At 57.3% G+C, this 15338-nt stretch overlaps 1 protein-coding gene across 1 annotated transcript in view; it reads left to right on the top strand.

Moving 5' to 3' along the window:
• Positions 1 to 509: 509 nt before the first annotated feature.
• NECAB2 (N-terminal EF-hand calcium binding protein 2) overlaps positions 510 to 15338 on the top strand; it is a gene marked incomplete at both ends in the record, with an annotated part of 37953 nt that continues 23124 nt past the window's right edge. The window contains 5 exons of the mRNA XM_082862475.1: positions 510 to 725; positions 3207 to 3231; positions 8618 to 8726; positions 10713 to 10738; positions 10909 to 11006. Of these exons, the coding sequence (XP_082718601.1) occupies positions 510 to 725; positions 3207 to 3231; positions 8618 to 8726; positions 10713 to 10738; positions 10909 to 11006 (474 nt within the window). The remainder of the gene's footprint in view (positions 726 to 3206; positions 3232 to 8617; positions 8727 to 10712; positions 10739 to 10908; positions 11007 to 15338) is intronic.

Below are 15338 nucleotides of genomic sequence, written 5' to 3'. Positions count from 1 at the left end.
GGGCTCACCGGGCGTGCACCTGGAGGAAGGGAAGAGTGAGTACCAGCGGAGTGGTGGGGGAGACCCCCCGTGCGTGGGCGCTGATACCCGGAGCCGGAGCCGGCAGAGGGCGCTCCGGGCTCGCCGGACACCGCGCTCCGGCCCCTGCGGCGGTGCCAAGGCGGGGCGGGGCACCTTCCGAAGGGGGGGGCAGCCCCCAGGGACGCACCCCCGCAGCCAGACCCCCAGGACCCCGCGCCTGTTGGGTAGCGTCCAGCCGCCGCGCCAGGCCGCGGGGGGTGGGGGCTGTGGCCACGGGGCACGTGGCTCGGGGTCCGGGCGGTGCGGCCCCTCCCCCACTCCCGTCCCCGAGCGCCGGCCAGTCCCCGCGCGGCCGCGGGGGCAGAGGGAGGGAGGGCAGGAGGGCGGGGCGCACGGGCGGCGCCGGGGAGGGGGTCGCGCGGGGGCGGTCCGCGGGCCGGGCGGGGGTCGGCGGGCTTCCGGGCGGTGGCGGCGGCGGGCGCGGCGCGATGTGCGAGCGGGCGGCGCGCCTGTGCAGGGCCGGCGCGCACAGGCTGCTCCGGGAGCCGCCGCCGCAGGGCAGGGCGCTGGGCGGGCTGCTGCGCTGGGTGGGCGCCAGGATGGGCGAGCCCCGGGCGCCGCTGGCCCCCGCAGTCCCCGCAGCGGACCCCGGCCCCAGCCCGGGCCCCGCCTCGCCGCGCGGGGGCACCGCGGTCATCCTGGACGTGAGTACGCGCCGGCCGGGACCCCGAGCCCCCTCCTCCGTCCCCGCCGGGACCTGAGAGGCCCCCTTCTCCCTGGGTAGGGATCCCCCTGCCCCTCCCCCTCGGCGGCCCGGAGCAGGACCAGCACCGGCCCCTCCGCGTCCCAGAGCGCGGCCCCCTGCCCCTCTACCTCCCGGCGGGTCTCCATGCGAATCCTGTCTCGTCCCTGGACCGGGACGACCCCTTCCTCCCCGTCCCCTCCCTCCACTTCTGGGGATCTACACGTTCTCAGAGCCGGGAGCCTGGAGCCCCTCGACCCGGCCACCGCCCCCCTACTTTTGTTCTGGCCAAACCCTCATCTTTTTCCCATCCCGACACTTCATCCTTTACCCCCATCCCTTCCCGGGACGGGAGCCTCTGGCCGCTTCCGGCCCCCTACTCCTCTCCATCCCGATTCCTGCCCCAGTCGTTACTTTTCTAAGACCACCTCCCCGCAACACACACACACACACACACGCACACACAGGCACACACGCACAACCCCTAGGTCCGGGGCCACCTTTCTTGTCCTGGCTGTAGACCCTAAGCCCTTGTATTCTCTACCCTAAATACCCTTCCCCCAGGCACCACCTCTTTAAAAGTGAGGCCCCCTCCGCACCTCTGTCTTCCCGTCTCCTGTCAGCAGAGGCGGAGCCATCCCCCGTCCTCCCTGAGCCTGGACCCCTCTGGGGACCCCTATCCACTCTGAGCCCCGTCATTCCCCACCCTCCCTCCCTCACCTCACCCCCATCCATCCCCTCTGGGGCCCCACCTCGCCCTCCCACCCACTCCCCACCGTACGAGGGAGATTCTGCAGGATGGATGTCCCCGGTAGAGTGCTGGGGGGAGGTGGAGGGAGCTTTGCCCCCCAAGGGACAGCATGGCAGTGGGGTGTGCATGTCCCAGTGAGGGTGTCCTGTGTGGTGGGTGACCGCGGGCAGGGGTGCCTCTCTTGTGCATCGTGGGTTTCTGGGAGGGGTGTGTGTGTGTGTGTGTGTCACACATCGTTGTGAGTGGGGGGAGCGTGGATTTCCGCTCTCCCCTTCCTCCTGGAGCCCCCCCTTCCTCCTGGAGCCCCCCCTTCCTCCTGGAGCCCAAGGCTGGCTCTGGACGGAAAGGGCTGGGCAGGGAAGGGGGATGTGTGCTGTGAGTGCCTGTGGCTCAGTGCCCCCCGAAACAGGCTCACACACAGCCCGACACGCACTTGCACAGCTGAACCCTCTCAAAGCCCCAGCAGCGTGCACAGCTGAGAGTCCTGGGCCACCCTTGCAGGGAAGACCTGTCCAGACCTCTCCTGGTTCTCACAGGACTGGAGGTGGGCTCTGGAGTCCTCGCATGCTGGCCATGAGCTGGCTCTGAGCCTCCATTTCCTCATCTGTGAAATGGGCTGATGAGCAGGCATGGGGGCCACATCACGTGGTCGTGTCAGCCACTTGTTCAACGCTCAGGCCGGCACGGGCACCTGAAGGTGGGACCCCTGCCTCCGGGAACCTTGCGGAGCAGGCGTGTGGGGTGCTGATAACTGCTCCCTTCTCTGCCTCAGCCACAGTGGCTGCTGCCCCGTGCCGAGGACTCAGGTTCAGCTAAAGGAAGGGGAGATGTTTGAGAGGCCTTCCTGAGCTGCTGCTTTGGTTTGTCACAGCCCCAGGTGCTTGCTGATGGATGCCTGCCCCGTTGCTTGGAGGGAGGGGCCTAGGGGGCTCTGTCCTTGAAGGGGTGATGGTCACCCAGGGGGGCCCTGCCTCTCCTCCTTCCATCAGCAAGGCTTACTAGGTCCCAAAAACACCAGGAGGAGGAGTCATCTGGTTTCAGCTGAGACTGGAGGGGCTGGGGTTCCCCCCTCCCCCCCTTCCCCTTCCCGCGGCAGCCGGCAGCGGAACCTTGCATCTGCACCAGATTTCTGAGCTGCTGGCAGCCTGCTCCTACCCACTCCCCCACCCCCCAAATAATCCAGTTCTGCCCTGGCTGATCTAGTCATCAGGCCTCGAGGCTCCCTTAGCAGACACCTCTGTTCAGACTTAACCCAACCTCCCTGGAGGAAACCAGGCTCCCGAGGGGTCCTGGAGGGGGGATGTATAAGGCCAGTGGCTGCATCCGTGGGATAGGAATTCTGAGTGTGCGACTTGAGCGTCCAACAGGGCGTGCAGCCCAGAGACCCACAGCTCTGGAAGCACACACGCAAGCACGTGATGGGTGTGAGCGTGTGTCCACGCGCATGTGTGCGTGTGTCAGCGTGGCCGTGGGCAGGCTGCCGGCACAGAAGGGAGAGTGGGCAGCCGCTTCCGCGCAGGCGGCGGGAGGACCTCTGCCTGAAACGCCCTCCCGCCCCTGGATCCCAGCCAGGGTGTCTTCCCCGGGGAGGTAGAAGGGGGCCCAGCTTCCCCAGACCACCTGGGGTTGGGGACGGTGGTCAGAAGCCCGCCCCTTCCGGGCCAGCGCTGATTCGACCTCTCTTCTCTGCAGATATTCCGCCGGGCGGACAAAAATGGTGAGTTTCCCTCCCAGGCTGTCCCCTGAATGAGGACCTGACTCTTTCTGGTTGGGACTGCAGGACTCTGAATCCTGCCTCTGCTCTGTTCCTCAGTTTCCCCATCTTACAATGGCACTCCCTGTAGTTCCTGCTTAGTAGGGGAGCTGTGCGGATTCAGAGAGCAGGTGCTGGTGATGCTGTGATGCCCTGCCCGTGGTAAATCCTTGATGTTCTTGAATCTCATGCAGCTGGGCTGGACTAGAGCAACCCAGGCGGGGGCCCAGGAAGCCCCCAGCCTCACTGCAGGCCCTTCCTGGGCCCTGGCACACCTGCTCCTCAGAGCCACCTGATACAGTCGGTGCGGTTGCCCCCATTCTGTCAACTCCGTAGTGGCCCAGGGAGGTTCTGTGACTTGCCCGGGGTCACCCAGCTGCGTGAAGACAGTCGAAGCTCTGCTGCGGACCCCAGCAGATTTCCCCACTTCACGCGGCTTCCCAAACAAAGTGAGCACATTGTCGTGAATTCAGGGCCAGTGAATTCAGGACACTCCACTTCTCCTGACTTGCTGGAGATGTTCCACCCTGGACCTTTCTGGAAGGCAGAGGCCAGAAGCTAACAAGGTTTACTAAGGCCCACCTGAGCCTCACAGTGGCCACAGAGAGCGTTTGTATAAATACCGTAGTCATTATTCTTGGGCCGGAAGCAACTCTGTGGACTTTACCAAGGCACAGCCCCTCTCCAGGCCTCAGTTTTGCCATCTGTAAAGTGGGGTGGTAACGCGTAGCCTGTCTGTCCCCCTGGGCTGTTGGGGAAGCGCAGGGAGGAGATGGGTGGCGAACCTTTTAAAAGAGAAGCAGGCAGTGCTCAGTGTAGATTTATTCATCCATCGAGAAAGTACTGATGCGCATCAAGGCCCGTGCTGGGGAAGGAGTGGGGAACAGATGGCCCATCGCTTGCCCACCCCCCCAGGGCCTTCAGGTCCCAGGCCCTCTCGTGCGTGGGCTGGAGGTCAAGATGGCAGCACTCTCCCGGGCCCCAGCACCCCTCCCTCCTGACCCTGGGAGTTACCTTTGAGCTATCCCCGCACTGTGTTGTGGGGTAGAGCATGAGACCCTGGGCTGGAAGCTAGTACCCAGGGGTCTCCCTCTCTCACCCACCATCCCTGGGTGTGACGGTGGCCCCTCCCAGGCCTCTTGGGATACAGGAGTGTCAGATGCAGCAACTCCCTACGGAGCACGGAGAAAGAGAGGGACGCGGTGGGGGGACTTGAGTGGCGCTCGAGAAATCGTCGTGGCATCGCGGCCTGAACAGTGTCAGACTAGAGAAGGGGGTTTGGGGGGCCTCTCTCTACCTTCTCTTGTGCAGACGGCCTGGGATCATCACCGTGTGTTGGCCACGCCCCTCAGCAGATGACGAGGATTTTCCGGGGAGGGATTTGGGCTTGTCCCTGTCGTGGGCCCGGCCCACAGTAGGTCCTCAGTAAATGGCTGCTGGCTTACAGGTGACGGACTCACTCACCGCTGGGAGTGCGGTGTGTGTGTCCCTGGGATGCAGCCGTGTGGGTCTGGCTGTGCGTCACCATTCATGCTTTTGAGCGTGTGTGTGCACATGAGGGTTGAATGGCCGTTCTCTGACTGTTGCTGTACATACCAAGGGTGTGTGTGTGGAGCTGTGTGTGTGTGTCTGTGTGGGTGGGCGGGTGGCGCCCTGGTCTCCCTTCAGGCACGGATGGGGTTTCATCCTCGTTGCTCGTCCCCCGCCCCCCTGCATCCCGGCCCATCAGAGGCCATGTTTCCGCCCCCTGAGCACAGCTGCGGGGACCCTCGACTTTGCTCCTGCGGTCCCCACAGAGGCGGAGCCCAAGCCCACTCCTGCCCCTGGGGCCTTCGTCTTCCCGGCCAGCACCAGTGGCCGTGGGGGGTTGTCGCCAGGGTTAATGGGGTGTGTGATTCTGGTTCCCAGGAAGCTTCCCGGGCCTGTGAGAAGGAGGTAGGGCCCCCGCTTTGCTGCAGGGGCTGCCAGGGCTCAGCCGCCTACCAGCTCTGTGACCTCAGGCAGTCACCAAACTCTCAGGGTCTCAGTGTCCCCATCTGTAAGTGGGGATCATCATTCTAGTGCCCGCTTCGAGGGGCTGGCATGGGGGGTGGGGTGAAGCGCGGGTCTTGGCTGCTGTAAGGAACCAGCGAGCCCTCACACGAGCTGATGAGCATTGAGTGCCTTGCAACACGGGCCTTGGTTTGTCAACACGTGTTTGATTCCCACCCCGTGCTTCACGGGGCGTTCACCATCGGGTGGAGACTGCCCGCAGCTGTGCAGCATCTATTAGGCCCCAAGACGTTAATAGACCTCACGTGACGTTCCCTGGGCTCCTAGTGGGAGAAGCAGCATCACCCCCCCACCCCTTTTCTACGGGTGTCAAAAATCAAGGCTCAGCGAGGACAAGTCAGAGATCGCAGACGCTCAGGTGGGGAGCATAGCGGGCGGTTCTGACTGAGCCCAGCCTAGTTTGCCAACATCGTGTGGGCAGGGAATGGATGCCAGCTCTGCCCCAGTTGTCCACAGAAGCAAGATGCCGGCCCGTGGCCCCCAGCCGCGGGTTGGAGTGGACTCGGCCTTTGGGATCACAGGAACAAGGGCTTCGGCTCGGGCTGGCCTGGCCTGGTGGCTCCCAGGACAGAGGCATCTTCGTGGAGGTGGAGCCGGAGCCTGGGCGTGGCCCCCGCGGGGAGGCAGAGAGTGGGGTGCCTGCCGGGGAGCCTGGGGTGTAGGACCTGGAAGGGTGGTGTGGCGGCCGGTGGAGGGGTGGGTGCCAGACTGCGTTTCCTCCAGGGAACAGGGACGCTGGCTGACTCCTGGCATTGGAAAGGTCACTGCAGCAGAGGCTGAGCTCATGCTAATTAGTGAGGACACCTGCAAACGGCCCACTCGGGGCGGGGCGTCCGGAGGTGCTAGGCCCTCTCGCTCCTCTAATTGGACAGAGGCCCTGGGGGATGTTGCTTCCCTCATTAGCTGATCTGGGTTCAGCAGGGCTGTGGTGGGACTTTCAAGCTAAATGTCACCGAGAAGGCTTTGTGCTCAGGAGGCCTGGCGGGCCTCTCTCTGCCTGTTCTCCTGAGTGCGGACTGGATGGAGGTGCCTGGATGCGAAGAAGGAGATGGTGGCAGGGATGGTGCCGTGCCCGTGGCAGACGTGACTAATCAATCACAGCACGCTTCCACTGAGTCCAGACTTGGCTTCGGCTTTTCCATGTAGCCCTGTGGCTGGGGGTCTCCACACAAGACCCTGCCCCGGGTTGGGTCGGGAGCATGGACTCAGGAGCCAGGTGGCCGGGGTTCGACCTCCCGCTGAGGGACCTGGGCAAGTCCCATAACTGCTCTGTGCCTCTCTGCTCTGTAGAGGTGATGGTATACCTATGTGGTGGGGTGTTGTGAGGACCAGATGCGTGAACACACAGAGCATGTGTGTCTGCCCTGGTTCTGCTCCCTGGCTCCTGGGTCGTCATCAGTCTTGTTAAAGGAAACCTGGAAAGTGTCCTCTTTCACAGAAGACAAGGACCATAACTTAGCATTTATGTATGTCACGGCTGGTATCGTGCACTGTTTATGGTTGGTTTCTGGGTCTTTATGTGTGAATGGGGGGGATTGTTTTGTTTTGGGGGGACTCTGGGTTTTGAAAGTTAGAAATTCATTCTCCCGTCTGTGACATTAAAACATGAGCCGGGAGAATTCCCTGTTGGTTCAGTGGTTAGGACTCCGAGCTTCCACTGCAGGGAGCGCAGGTCCGATCCCAGGTCGGGGAGCTAAGATCCCGCATGCTGTGCGGGCGAAAGAAAACGAAAGAAACCTGAGCACCTGAGACAGGAAGTTGGAGGCACGCCGGACATTGCCCCCGCCCCCCACGTGCAAGCCCGTGCCCGCTCTCCCATGTTCCCCGTCTCTCAACACGGGCGGAGCGGAGCGCAGCGCAGCGCAAGGCGTGAGGACCTTCTTCTCCCTACTCAAAGTTGCCCTACTTTGAGCCCCTGCAGAGCTGTTGGCCGCAGAGATAGAAGCTCCAGAGCCTTTAAAATGGACGAGTGCCTTCTGCCTGGGTCCAAGTAGGTCTGCCGCGTCTGATTGGGCGGGTTGTGCCCTGCTCAAGGGCAGCTACTCGAGAGAGTTGAGGGCCTCAGTCCAGCCTGCGCGGCCCTCCCCTCACGTGCTCTGATGCTGTACCGCATCGCCCCACCCCCCCCATCAGGAAGCGCGTTTCTTTCTAATCAACACAACGTGCCACGTGGGCTCTCGAGGGCTTTGACTGCAGATTTGCCAGAAGTACTGAAGGGGGTCTGCAGAGAGGGGCTGGGGCTCATCCGTTTCCCTGGCCTCCGCTGTCTCCCACAGATGCGGCCCCTTTAAGGAGGAGCAGGAAGCTAAGATCAGTGAGGAGGGGGCTGTGGCTTCCGGGATGGGATGGGGAGGTGGGTGTACTGAGCAGGAGAGCCCCCGGTGGGAGGAGCGGAGGCTGGAAGCTGGGAGAGTCGCTGGAGTTCTGCTGGGAGCCCGTCTCTCAGGGGCCCAGCTGCCCCCAACCCATGAGAACTTCCCCAGCAGATGCTGGTACCCAGGGCAACCGCAAGTGGAGGCCGAAGAGGTGAGACGGGGAGGGAGGCGTTGGGACAGATATGTCAGCTGTGAGGGCCCCTTGTCCAGAGCCCCAGGCCTGGCACCACCTCCCCCGGGCTTTGGCATCCTCAGGGCTGTATCCGTGGCACGGTGAGTGCCACCGTTGGCAGCGGGCTCACGTCAGACCTCGTGAAGGCAGAGTGGAGAGGGGTCATTCCCTCCCCAGAATCCGGACCCGGGTGCCGAGGCGGAGATGATTAAAGTGTCCGGAGATGTTCTGGGTTTTTGGAACCAACAGAGAGGGGTCATCAGACTACCTCCATGTGGTCAGGTGACTGGGAGAAAAGGTTGCCTGACAGGCTCAGGTGTGCTCTATCTACTTGTTGACTGTGGGGCTTAATGAGCCCCAGCATTTGCTGGTTTGGGGATTATCTGTAAATGGTGTTGGCCTGTTGGTTTGGGAATTAGCTAGATGAGGCTGTGATCTCCGTGAACTGGAGCTGGCTGGTTATTTTGGATTCGTGGCACCGGCAGGGATGATCTGAGCTGGGCTTTATCTGCTACTTTGGGGTTTATCTGCTACTTTGGGGTTTATCTGCTAGTGTGAGTTGGCTGGTTAATTTGGATTAGCGGCACCGGCAGGGATGATCTGAGCTGGGGTTTATCTGCTAGTTTGGGAATTAGCGGGGCAGGCGGGGATTACCTGGCTGGAGTTTCTCTGTTGATTTGGGAATTGTCTGGGTCTGGGGGTGTCCCATCTGTTAGACACCAGCTGCTCTCCCCTCACCCCTTCCTCGCAGATGACGGGAAGTTATCCTTGGAGGAATTCCAGCTCTTCTTTGCAGATGGCGTCCTCAACGAGAAAGAACTAGAGGGTCTCTTCCACACCATCGACTCCGACAATACCAAGTGAGCTAAGTCCTGGGGGCTGGGGCCGAGAGGCAGCGTTTCCCTTCTCTCGCAGTGGCCAGTCTCCACTGCCCACTCCCCTGGAGGCACAGAGACCTCAAAGTCCCCAAACCTGCTAAGAAGTCCCATCTGTTCGGCCCCGACTGGCCGGGGCGATCTGGGGAGTGGACAGGTTGATACTGCGTCGGCAAGTGTTTGTGTTTTCTGAGCACACATGGCGAACCTGGGAGGGACCGTAGATTTGCAGAATATACACCGGATAACGAGAGGGAGAGATGAGCCACCTTGACCTAGTTCGGACCCCAACGCCTTGGGCTTAGCCCTGGTCTCACCACGAGCTCTGTGATCCTCTCGGGATCCCATCTTAAACCAAACTGTCCTCACTCTGACCTGAACTCTCCTTCTCACCCTGTACCTAATCACCTTTTCTCCAAACCAGGCGGAACCCTAACCTGTGTCTCAGTCAATCCCAAACTCCGGCCCCAACCCTCAAACTCTAAATCCCTAAATCGAGTCCAGAGTGCGCATGGTACTCACACACGCCGACCCTTCCCAACCTGAACTCCAGCTGTGCCCTCTCTGAGTGATCCCCAGGCAGGTGAGGCCCGAGCCCCCTTCTCCACTCCACACCTGAGTTCCTCGGGGCTGTTTGGAGCAGATTGGATAAGCTGGGGTCCCCTGCGACAGGCTAGAGATGGTCTGGATGACGAGCTGCCACCAGGCCCGTTGGCAAGGGACACAGCATGGGGCCGCCTGGGGCCAGAGGTGGGGCTGAGCATCCTGGGAGCCAGGGTGGGGCAGGCGGAGGGGGAAAGGCCCCTTGAAAGAAACGGCTTCCTGCCGCAGGCTCCAGGGGAGGCCTTTGTTTCTGGAGCGAGATGGAGGGTGTGAGCAGTTCCTGCAGCGCCCCAGGGAGCTTGAAAGGGGAGCTTGAAAGGGCTGCGGCAGGTGCCTGTGGGTTATTCATCCTCGTTCCGGCAGCTGGGTCTGGGAGGAGGCGGCAGTGGTGAGCTTGTGTGAGTGCGGGCGGGCGGACTTACCACTAGCAAAGCCCAGACCTCTGAAGACCTTTGGGTGTCTTCTTTCCAACGTTCCCCAGATTGTGAGCCGTAAACGTCCCCTCCTTGGGATGCTAAACAGGTTTTCTGCCCAAAACTGTTCACACGGCTCAGAAAGGTCGGTGAAATGCTACTTTGAGCACAATTAAACAGGCTTCGTTTCTGCAGGACTTGTCAGCACTTTTCACCAGGTGATGCGGATTTGGGGAACCTCCAAGACAGAGTTTGCAGGGCCTTTTCCCAGAAGCCTCTTGACGAAGCCGGCACACTCTGTAGGCCGGCATCTCTCAGTGAGGGAACTGGGGCCCAGAAAGGAAAGGTCATCAGAACCTGCACAGAGCTCAGGTCCCTTGGCGTCCGCCGCCAGCGCACCGCCCCGCCGTGTCTGCGTTCTGAAGCTGCCGCCTGCGCCTTCCCCGGCGTGGGTGGCCTTCTCGTGTTCAGCCTCCTCTGAGGAAGGACAGGAGGATCCCAGGCCTAGAGTGAGAGCAGGGAGGGCAACCCGCACCCCCAGCAGAGCCCAGGACCCAGCAGGCAGGGATGCCCGGGGCAGTGCGTCGAGGGAGAGTTCTGCTGACAGCCTGTAATAGCCGTGGGCTGTTCCCCTCGCTTTTCCCAGCCCCCGGTTTAGCCCCATCGGCTCCTGATGTGGTGGGCAGGCTCTGGGAGAGGAAAGGCGTGGCGAAGCACGGTGAGGGGGTCAGACAGACGCACACACGTGGAACCCTCTGGAGGGGGCGGCATCCTTCACCTGCTGTTCCCGCACCTGTAAAGCCGGGGTCACAGTGCCAGCACATGGGGTGAAAAGAGAAGAGGCCCAGGAGGTGTTTTACCAGCCACACTGGGCTGTGCTCGCTAGGGAGGGAAGGAGGGCGGGAGGCACGGGACAGGCCAGTCTCTGAGTCCCTCTCATTCTCTGTCTCTGCAGCCATGTGGATACCAAGGAGCTGTGTGGTAGGTGCTGGCTGTGCAGGGACAGAGGCTTGGCTGGGGTGTGTTTTCTGTGAGGGGAGGGGACTGGGGAGAGGCAATGAATGAGGGGCACAGATGGGATTGGTGGGAGGGCCCAGGGGGAGGGGCATGATCCTCCTATGACCTGTGACCCCTGCCTTCCTTTCCCCCAGATTACTTTGTGGACCACATGGGGGACTACGAGGACGTCCTGGCCTCCCTGGAGACCTTGAATCACTCTGTCCTGAAGGCCATGGGCTACACCAAGAAGGTCAGCGGGCGTGGGTGGCCCTCGGGGGTCCAGGGCTTGAGTGCTGGTTTGGGTGTACATTTCCCCAGAACATCCTCGCGCAAGGGGGCCTGGATTTGTGATGACAAGCGTTGGGCGAATGTGGCTCTGAAGTGGGCTTTGCTTGGGGCTCCTAGAGAGAGTGAGGGAAACTGTGAAGTACCTGGAGTGGCTTGTTGAACGGCACTGTCTAGCAGTGTCTGGTTCAGAGCGTGAGGCCCTTTCCCACAGTTGGGCTTGGTCCTGGGATGGAGTCCTAGGAAGGGAGCGGCAGTCACCCTGAGGACTCCGGGGTCCTCCGACAGGTGTCAGACCTGACGATGCCACGCCCTTTACAGGGTTACGGATGGGGTGGGATGGGGGTGGACTTGAGCATCTGAACTTGACCGGGAATCTGAGGGTGTCTGGGGTGAGAACGCCGTGTCCAGACGAGGAGACGTGAGCTGGGCTGTGGGTCCATTAGGAGTGTTGGGAGGGAGCCGGGGGCAGGACTCTGCGTGTCCTGGAGAGAGGGCTCGGGTGTGGCTTCAGAGCCTGTGCCCGCAGGCCTGTCACCTCCTTGTTGGCATTTATGCCCTGGAGGAGGGCAGGTTGTGGGCTGGGCGTCGTGGTGGCTCAGATGGGCATAAGCAGCCCGCCTCCCAGCTCCGTTTCCCACCTGTGAGTCTGCACCGACTCTGGCTGGTGCTTCTGGGGGGAGCAGGGGGGTGTGTTCCTTCTCTGTATCCACGGAGAAGAGTCACCGTGAATTTCCCGAGGCTCTGACAGCCAGGATTAAACGCTCACTTAATCCCCCCAGCAGCCCTGTGGGTAACGACAGTCAATCATAACTATAAGTGACATAACCATGGAAACATAGCTTTCATAACTATGGAAACAGGCTTGGAAAGGTGAACCCGGTAGGGTCGTGGCCAGACAGCCAGAGCTTCCTGCTGAAATGGGAGGGGAAACTGAGTCAGGGACCTGGCCGGAGGTATGGAGCACAGCATGGGACCAAGCTGACCAAGGCGTGTAGGAGGGAGTGGGCCACGCTGTGATGGACATGTAATGCCCGAGGGCGTGCAGCCTATCTGAGCTGTGGGAGCTCAGGAAAGACCAGCCCCACCTGCTGGTTGAGACCAGGGAGCTTAGCTGATGAAGTCAGCCAGACCAGGCTGAAGGACCCCAGCCAGTCACTTCTCTTTCTGAACCTCAGTTTCTCCATCTGTGGAATGGGAGCATTCATAGAAGGCAGCATGGAAAGCCCCCAAGCTCTGGAACCCTTGTGCAGTGTGTCAGCCCCAGCCCCTCTCCTCACGGCTGAGTGAGGCACACTGGTTGCCCACATGGGACTCCTTGCGATTGAACTCACCGCCTTGAGCCTCAGTTTTCAAATCTGGGAATGGAGCCACTGCCCAGCAATGTTGTCTTCGGTATTAATAAAACGCATACTTGTTTCTTGGTCTTTGGGCATAACTACTCAGAGATGGGACACAATTCTCTATCAAGAGACGATTTTATTTTATTTTTTAAATTTTTTGGAGTATAGTTGACTTACAATGCTGTGTTAGTTTCAGGTGTACAGCAAGGTGAATGTTATATGTATATATCCATTATTTTTCACATTCTTTTCCCATATGGGTTGTTACAGAATATTGAGTAGCGTTCTCTGTGCTATGCAGTAGGTCCTTGTTGGTTATCTGTCTTATATGTAGTAGTGTGTGTATGTTAATCCCAAGCTCCTGATTTATCCCTCCCGCCTCACCACGTTTCCCCTTTGGTAACCGTAAGTTTCTTGTCAATACCTGTAAATCTGTTTCTGGCTTTTTTTAATCTCTTCAAAATATTGTGGTTTTTTTTTGGTTGTTTAAAACTTTCTATCAGAGTATACTTGGTTTACAATGTTGTGTTAGTTTCAGGTGTACACCAAAGTGAATGTTATATGTATATATCCATTATTTTTCAGATTCTTTTCCCATATGGGTTGTTACAGAATATTGAGTAGCGTTCTCTGTGCTATGCAGTAGGTTCTTATTAGTTATCCACTTTATTTATAATAGTGTGTATATATTAATCCCAGCCTCCTAATTTATCACTTGCCCCCATGTTTCCTCTTTGGTAGCCATAATTTTGATTTTGATATCTGTGAGTCTGTTTCTGTGTTGTAAATAAGTTCATTTGTATCATTTTTAAAAAAATTGGATTTCACATATGAGCGGTATCATATGATGTTTATTTTTCTCTGTCTGACTTCCTTCTGTTAGTATGATCTCTAGGTCCATCCATGTTGCTGCAAATGACGTTATTTTGTTTTTTTTATGGCTGAGTAATATTCCATTGTATGTATGTGCCGCATCTTCTTTATCCATTCCTCTGTCAATGGACACTTAGGTTGCTTCCATGTCCTGGCTATAGTAAATAGAGCTGCAATGAACATTGTGGTACATGGCTCTTTTTGAGTTATGATTTTTTTCAGGGTATATGTCCGGTAGTGGGATGGCTGGGTCGTATGATAGTTCTATTTTTAGTTTTTTAAGGAACCTCCATACTGTTCTCCATAGTGGCTGTATCAATTTACATTCCCACCAACAGTGCACACCCTCTCCAGCATTTGTTGTCTGTAGACCTTTTGATGATGGCCATTCTGAACGTGTGAGGTGATACCTCTTTGTAGTTTTTTTTGGTTTTTTTGGTTTTTTGGCTGTGTTGGGTCTCTGTTGCTGCGCGCAGGCTTTCTCTAGTTGCAGCGAGCGGGGGCTACTCTTCGTTGCGGTGTGCAGGCTTCTGTTGTTGTGGAGCACGGGCTGTAGAGCACAGGCTCAGCAGTTGTGGCGCACAGGCTTAGTTGCTCCGCAGCATGTGGGATCTTCCCAGACCAGGGTTCGAACCCATGCCCCCTGCATTGGCAGGCAGGTTCTTAACCACTGTGCCACCAATCCCTCTGATTGTAGCTTTGATTTGCACTGCTCTGATAATTAGCGATGTTGAGCATCTTTTCATGTGCTTTTTGGCCATCTGTATGTCTTCTTTGGGAAAATGTCTACTTTGATCCTCTGCCCATTTTTTGATTAGGTTGTTTGGTTCCTTTTGATATTGAGCTGTGTGAGCTATTTGTATATTGTGGAGATTAAGCCCTTGTCAGTCGCTTCGCTTGCAAATATTTTCTCCCATTCTGTGGGTTGTCTTTTTGTTTTGTTTATGGTTTCCTTTACTGTGCAAAAGCTTTAAGTTTAATTAGGTCCCATTTGTTTATTTTTGGTTTAATTTTCGTTAGTCTAGGAGGTGGATCAAAAAAGATATTGCTGCAATTGCAAAGAGTGTTCTGCCTATGTTTTCCTCTAAGAGTTTTATAGTGTCCAGTCTTACATTTAGGTCTTTAATCCGTTTTGAGTTTATTTTTGTGTATTGTGTTCGAGAATGTCCGAATATCATTCTTTTAAGCTGCTGTCCAGTTTTCCCAGTGCCACTTATTGAAGAGACTGTCTTTTCTCCATTGTACATTCTTGCCTCCTTTGTCATAGATTAGGTGACCATAGGTGAGTGGGTTCATCTCTGGGCTTTCTATCCTGTTCCATTGATCTACATTTCTCTTTTTGTGCCATTACCGTACTGTTTTGATGACTGTAGTTGTAGTATATTCTGCAGTCAAGGAGCCAGATTCCTCCAGCTGGTTTTCTTTCTCAGGACTGCTTTGGCTATTCGGGGTCTTTTGTGTTTGCACACAAATTTAAAAATGTTTTACAGGGAAGCCCAGCCATTGATAATTCGATAGGGATTGCATTGAGTCTGTAGATTGCCTTGGATAGTACAGTCACTTTGACAATATTGATTCTTCCAATCCGAGAGCATGATATATCTTTGCATCTGTTTGTGTCATCTTCGATTTCTTTCATCGGCGGCTTACAGTTTTCAGAGTACAGGTCTTTTGTCTCCTTAGGTAGTTTTATTCCTAGGTATTTTTTTTTTAACATCTTTATTGGGGTGTAATTGCTTTACAATGGTGTGTTAGTTTCTGCTTTATAACAAAGTGAATCAGTTATACATATACATATGTTCCCATATGTCTTCCCTCTCGCGTCTCCCTCCCTCCCACCCTCCCTAGGTATTTTATTCTTTTTGATGTGATGGTAAAAGGGAGAGGATTTTAACATCTACCGATACAACCTAAAGCAGTTTGCAGGATTTTTGCTGTTAGAGCGTACCAAAGGCTGCATGATTTCCTAGTGATGGTGGTGATGCTATGATAGGTTGTCACAATGGTGACTGGCATTTCTTGCATGTTTTCTAACCAGTTTTTGTTGGGAGAAGTGCAGCTCGTTGATTATTTCAAATACG

Source organism: Leucopleurus acutus (assembly GCF_964270905.1).
Source record: "Leucopleurus acutus genome assembly, chromosome: 20".
Lineage (NCBI taxonomy): Eukaryota > Metazoa > Chordata > Mammalia > Artiodactyla > Delphinidae > Leucopleurus > Leucopleurus acutus.
The sequence above is the reverse complement of the archived record's forward strand: the minus strand, read 5'-3'. Positions and strand labels throughout refer to the sequence as shown.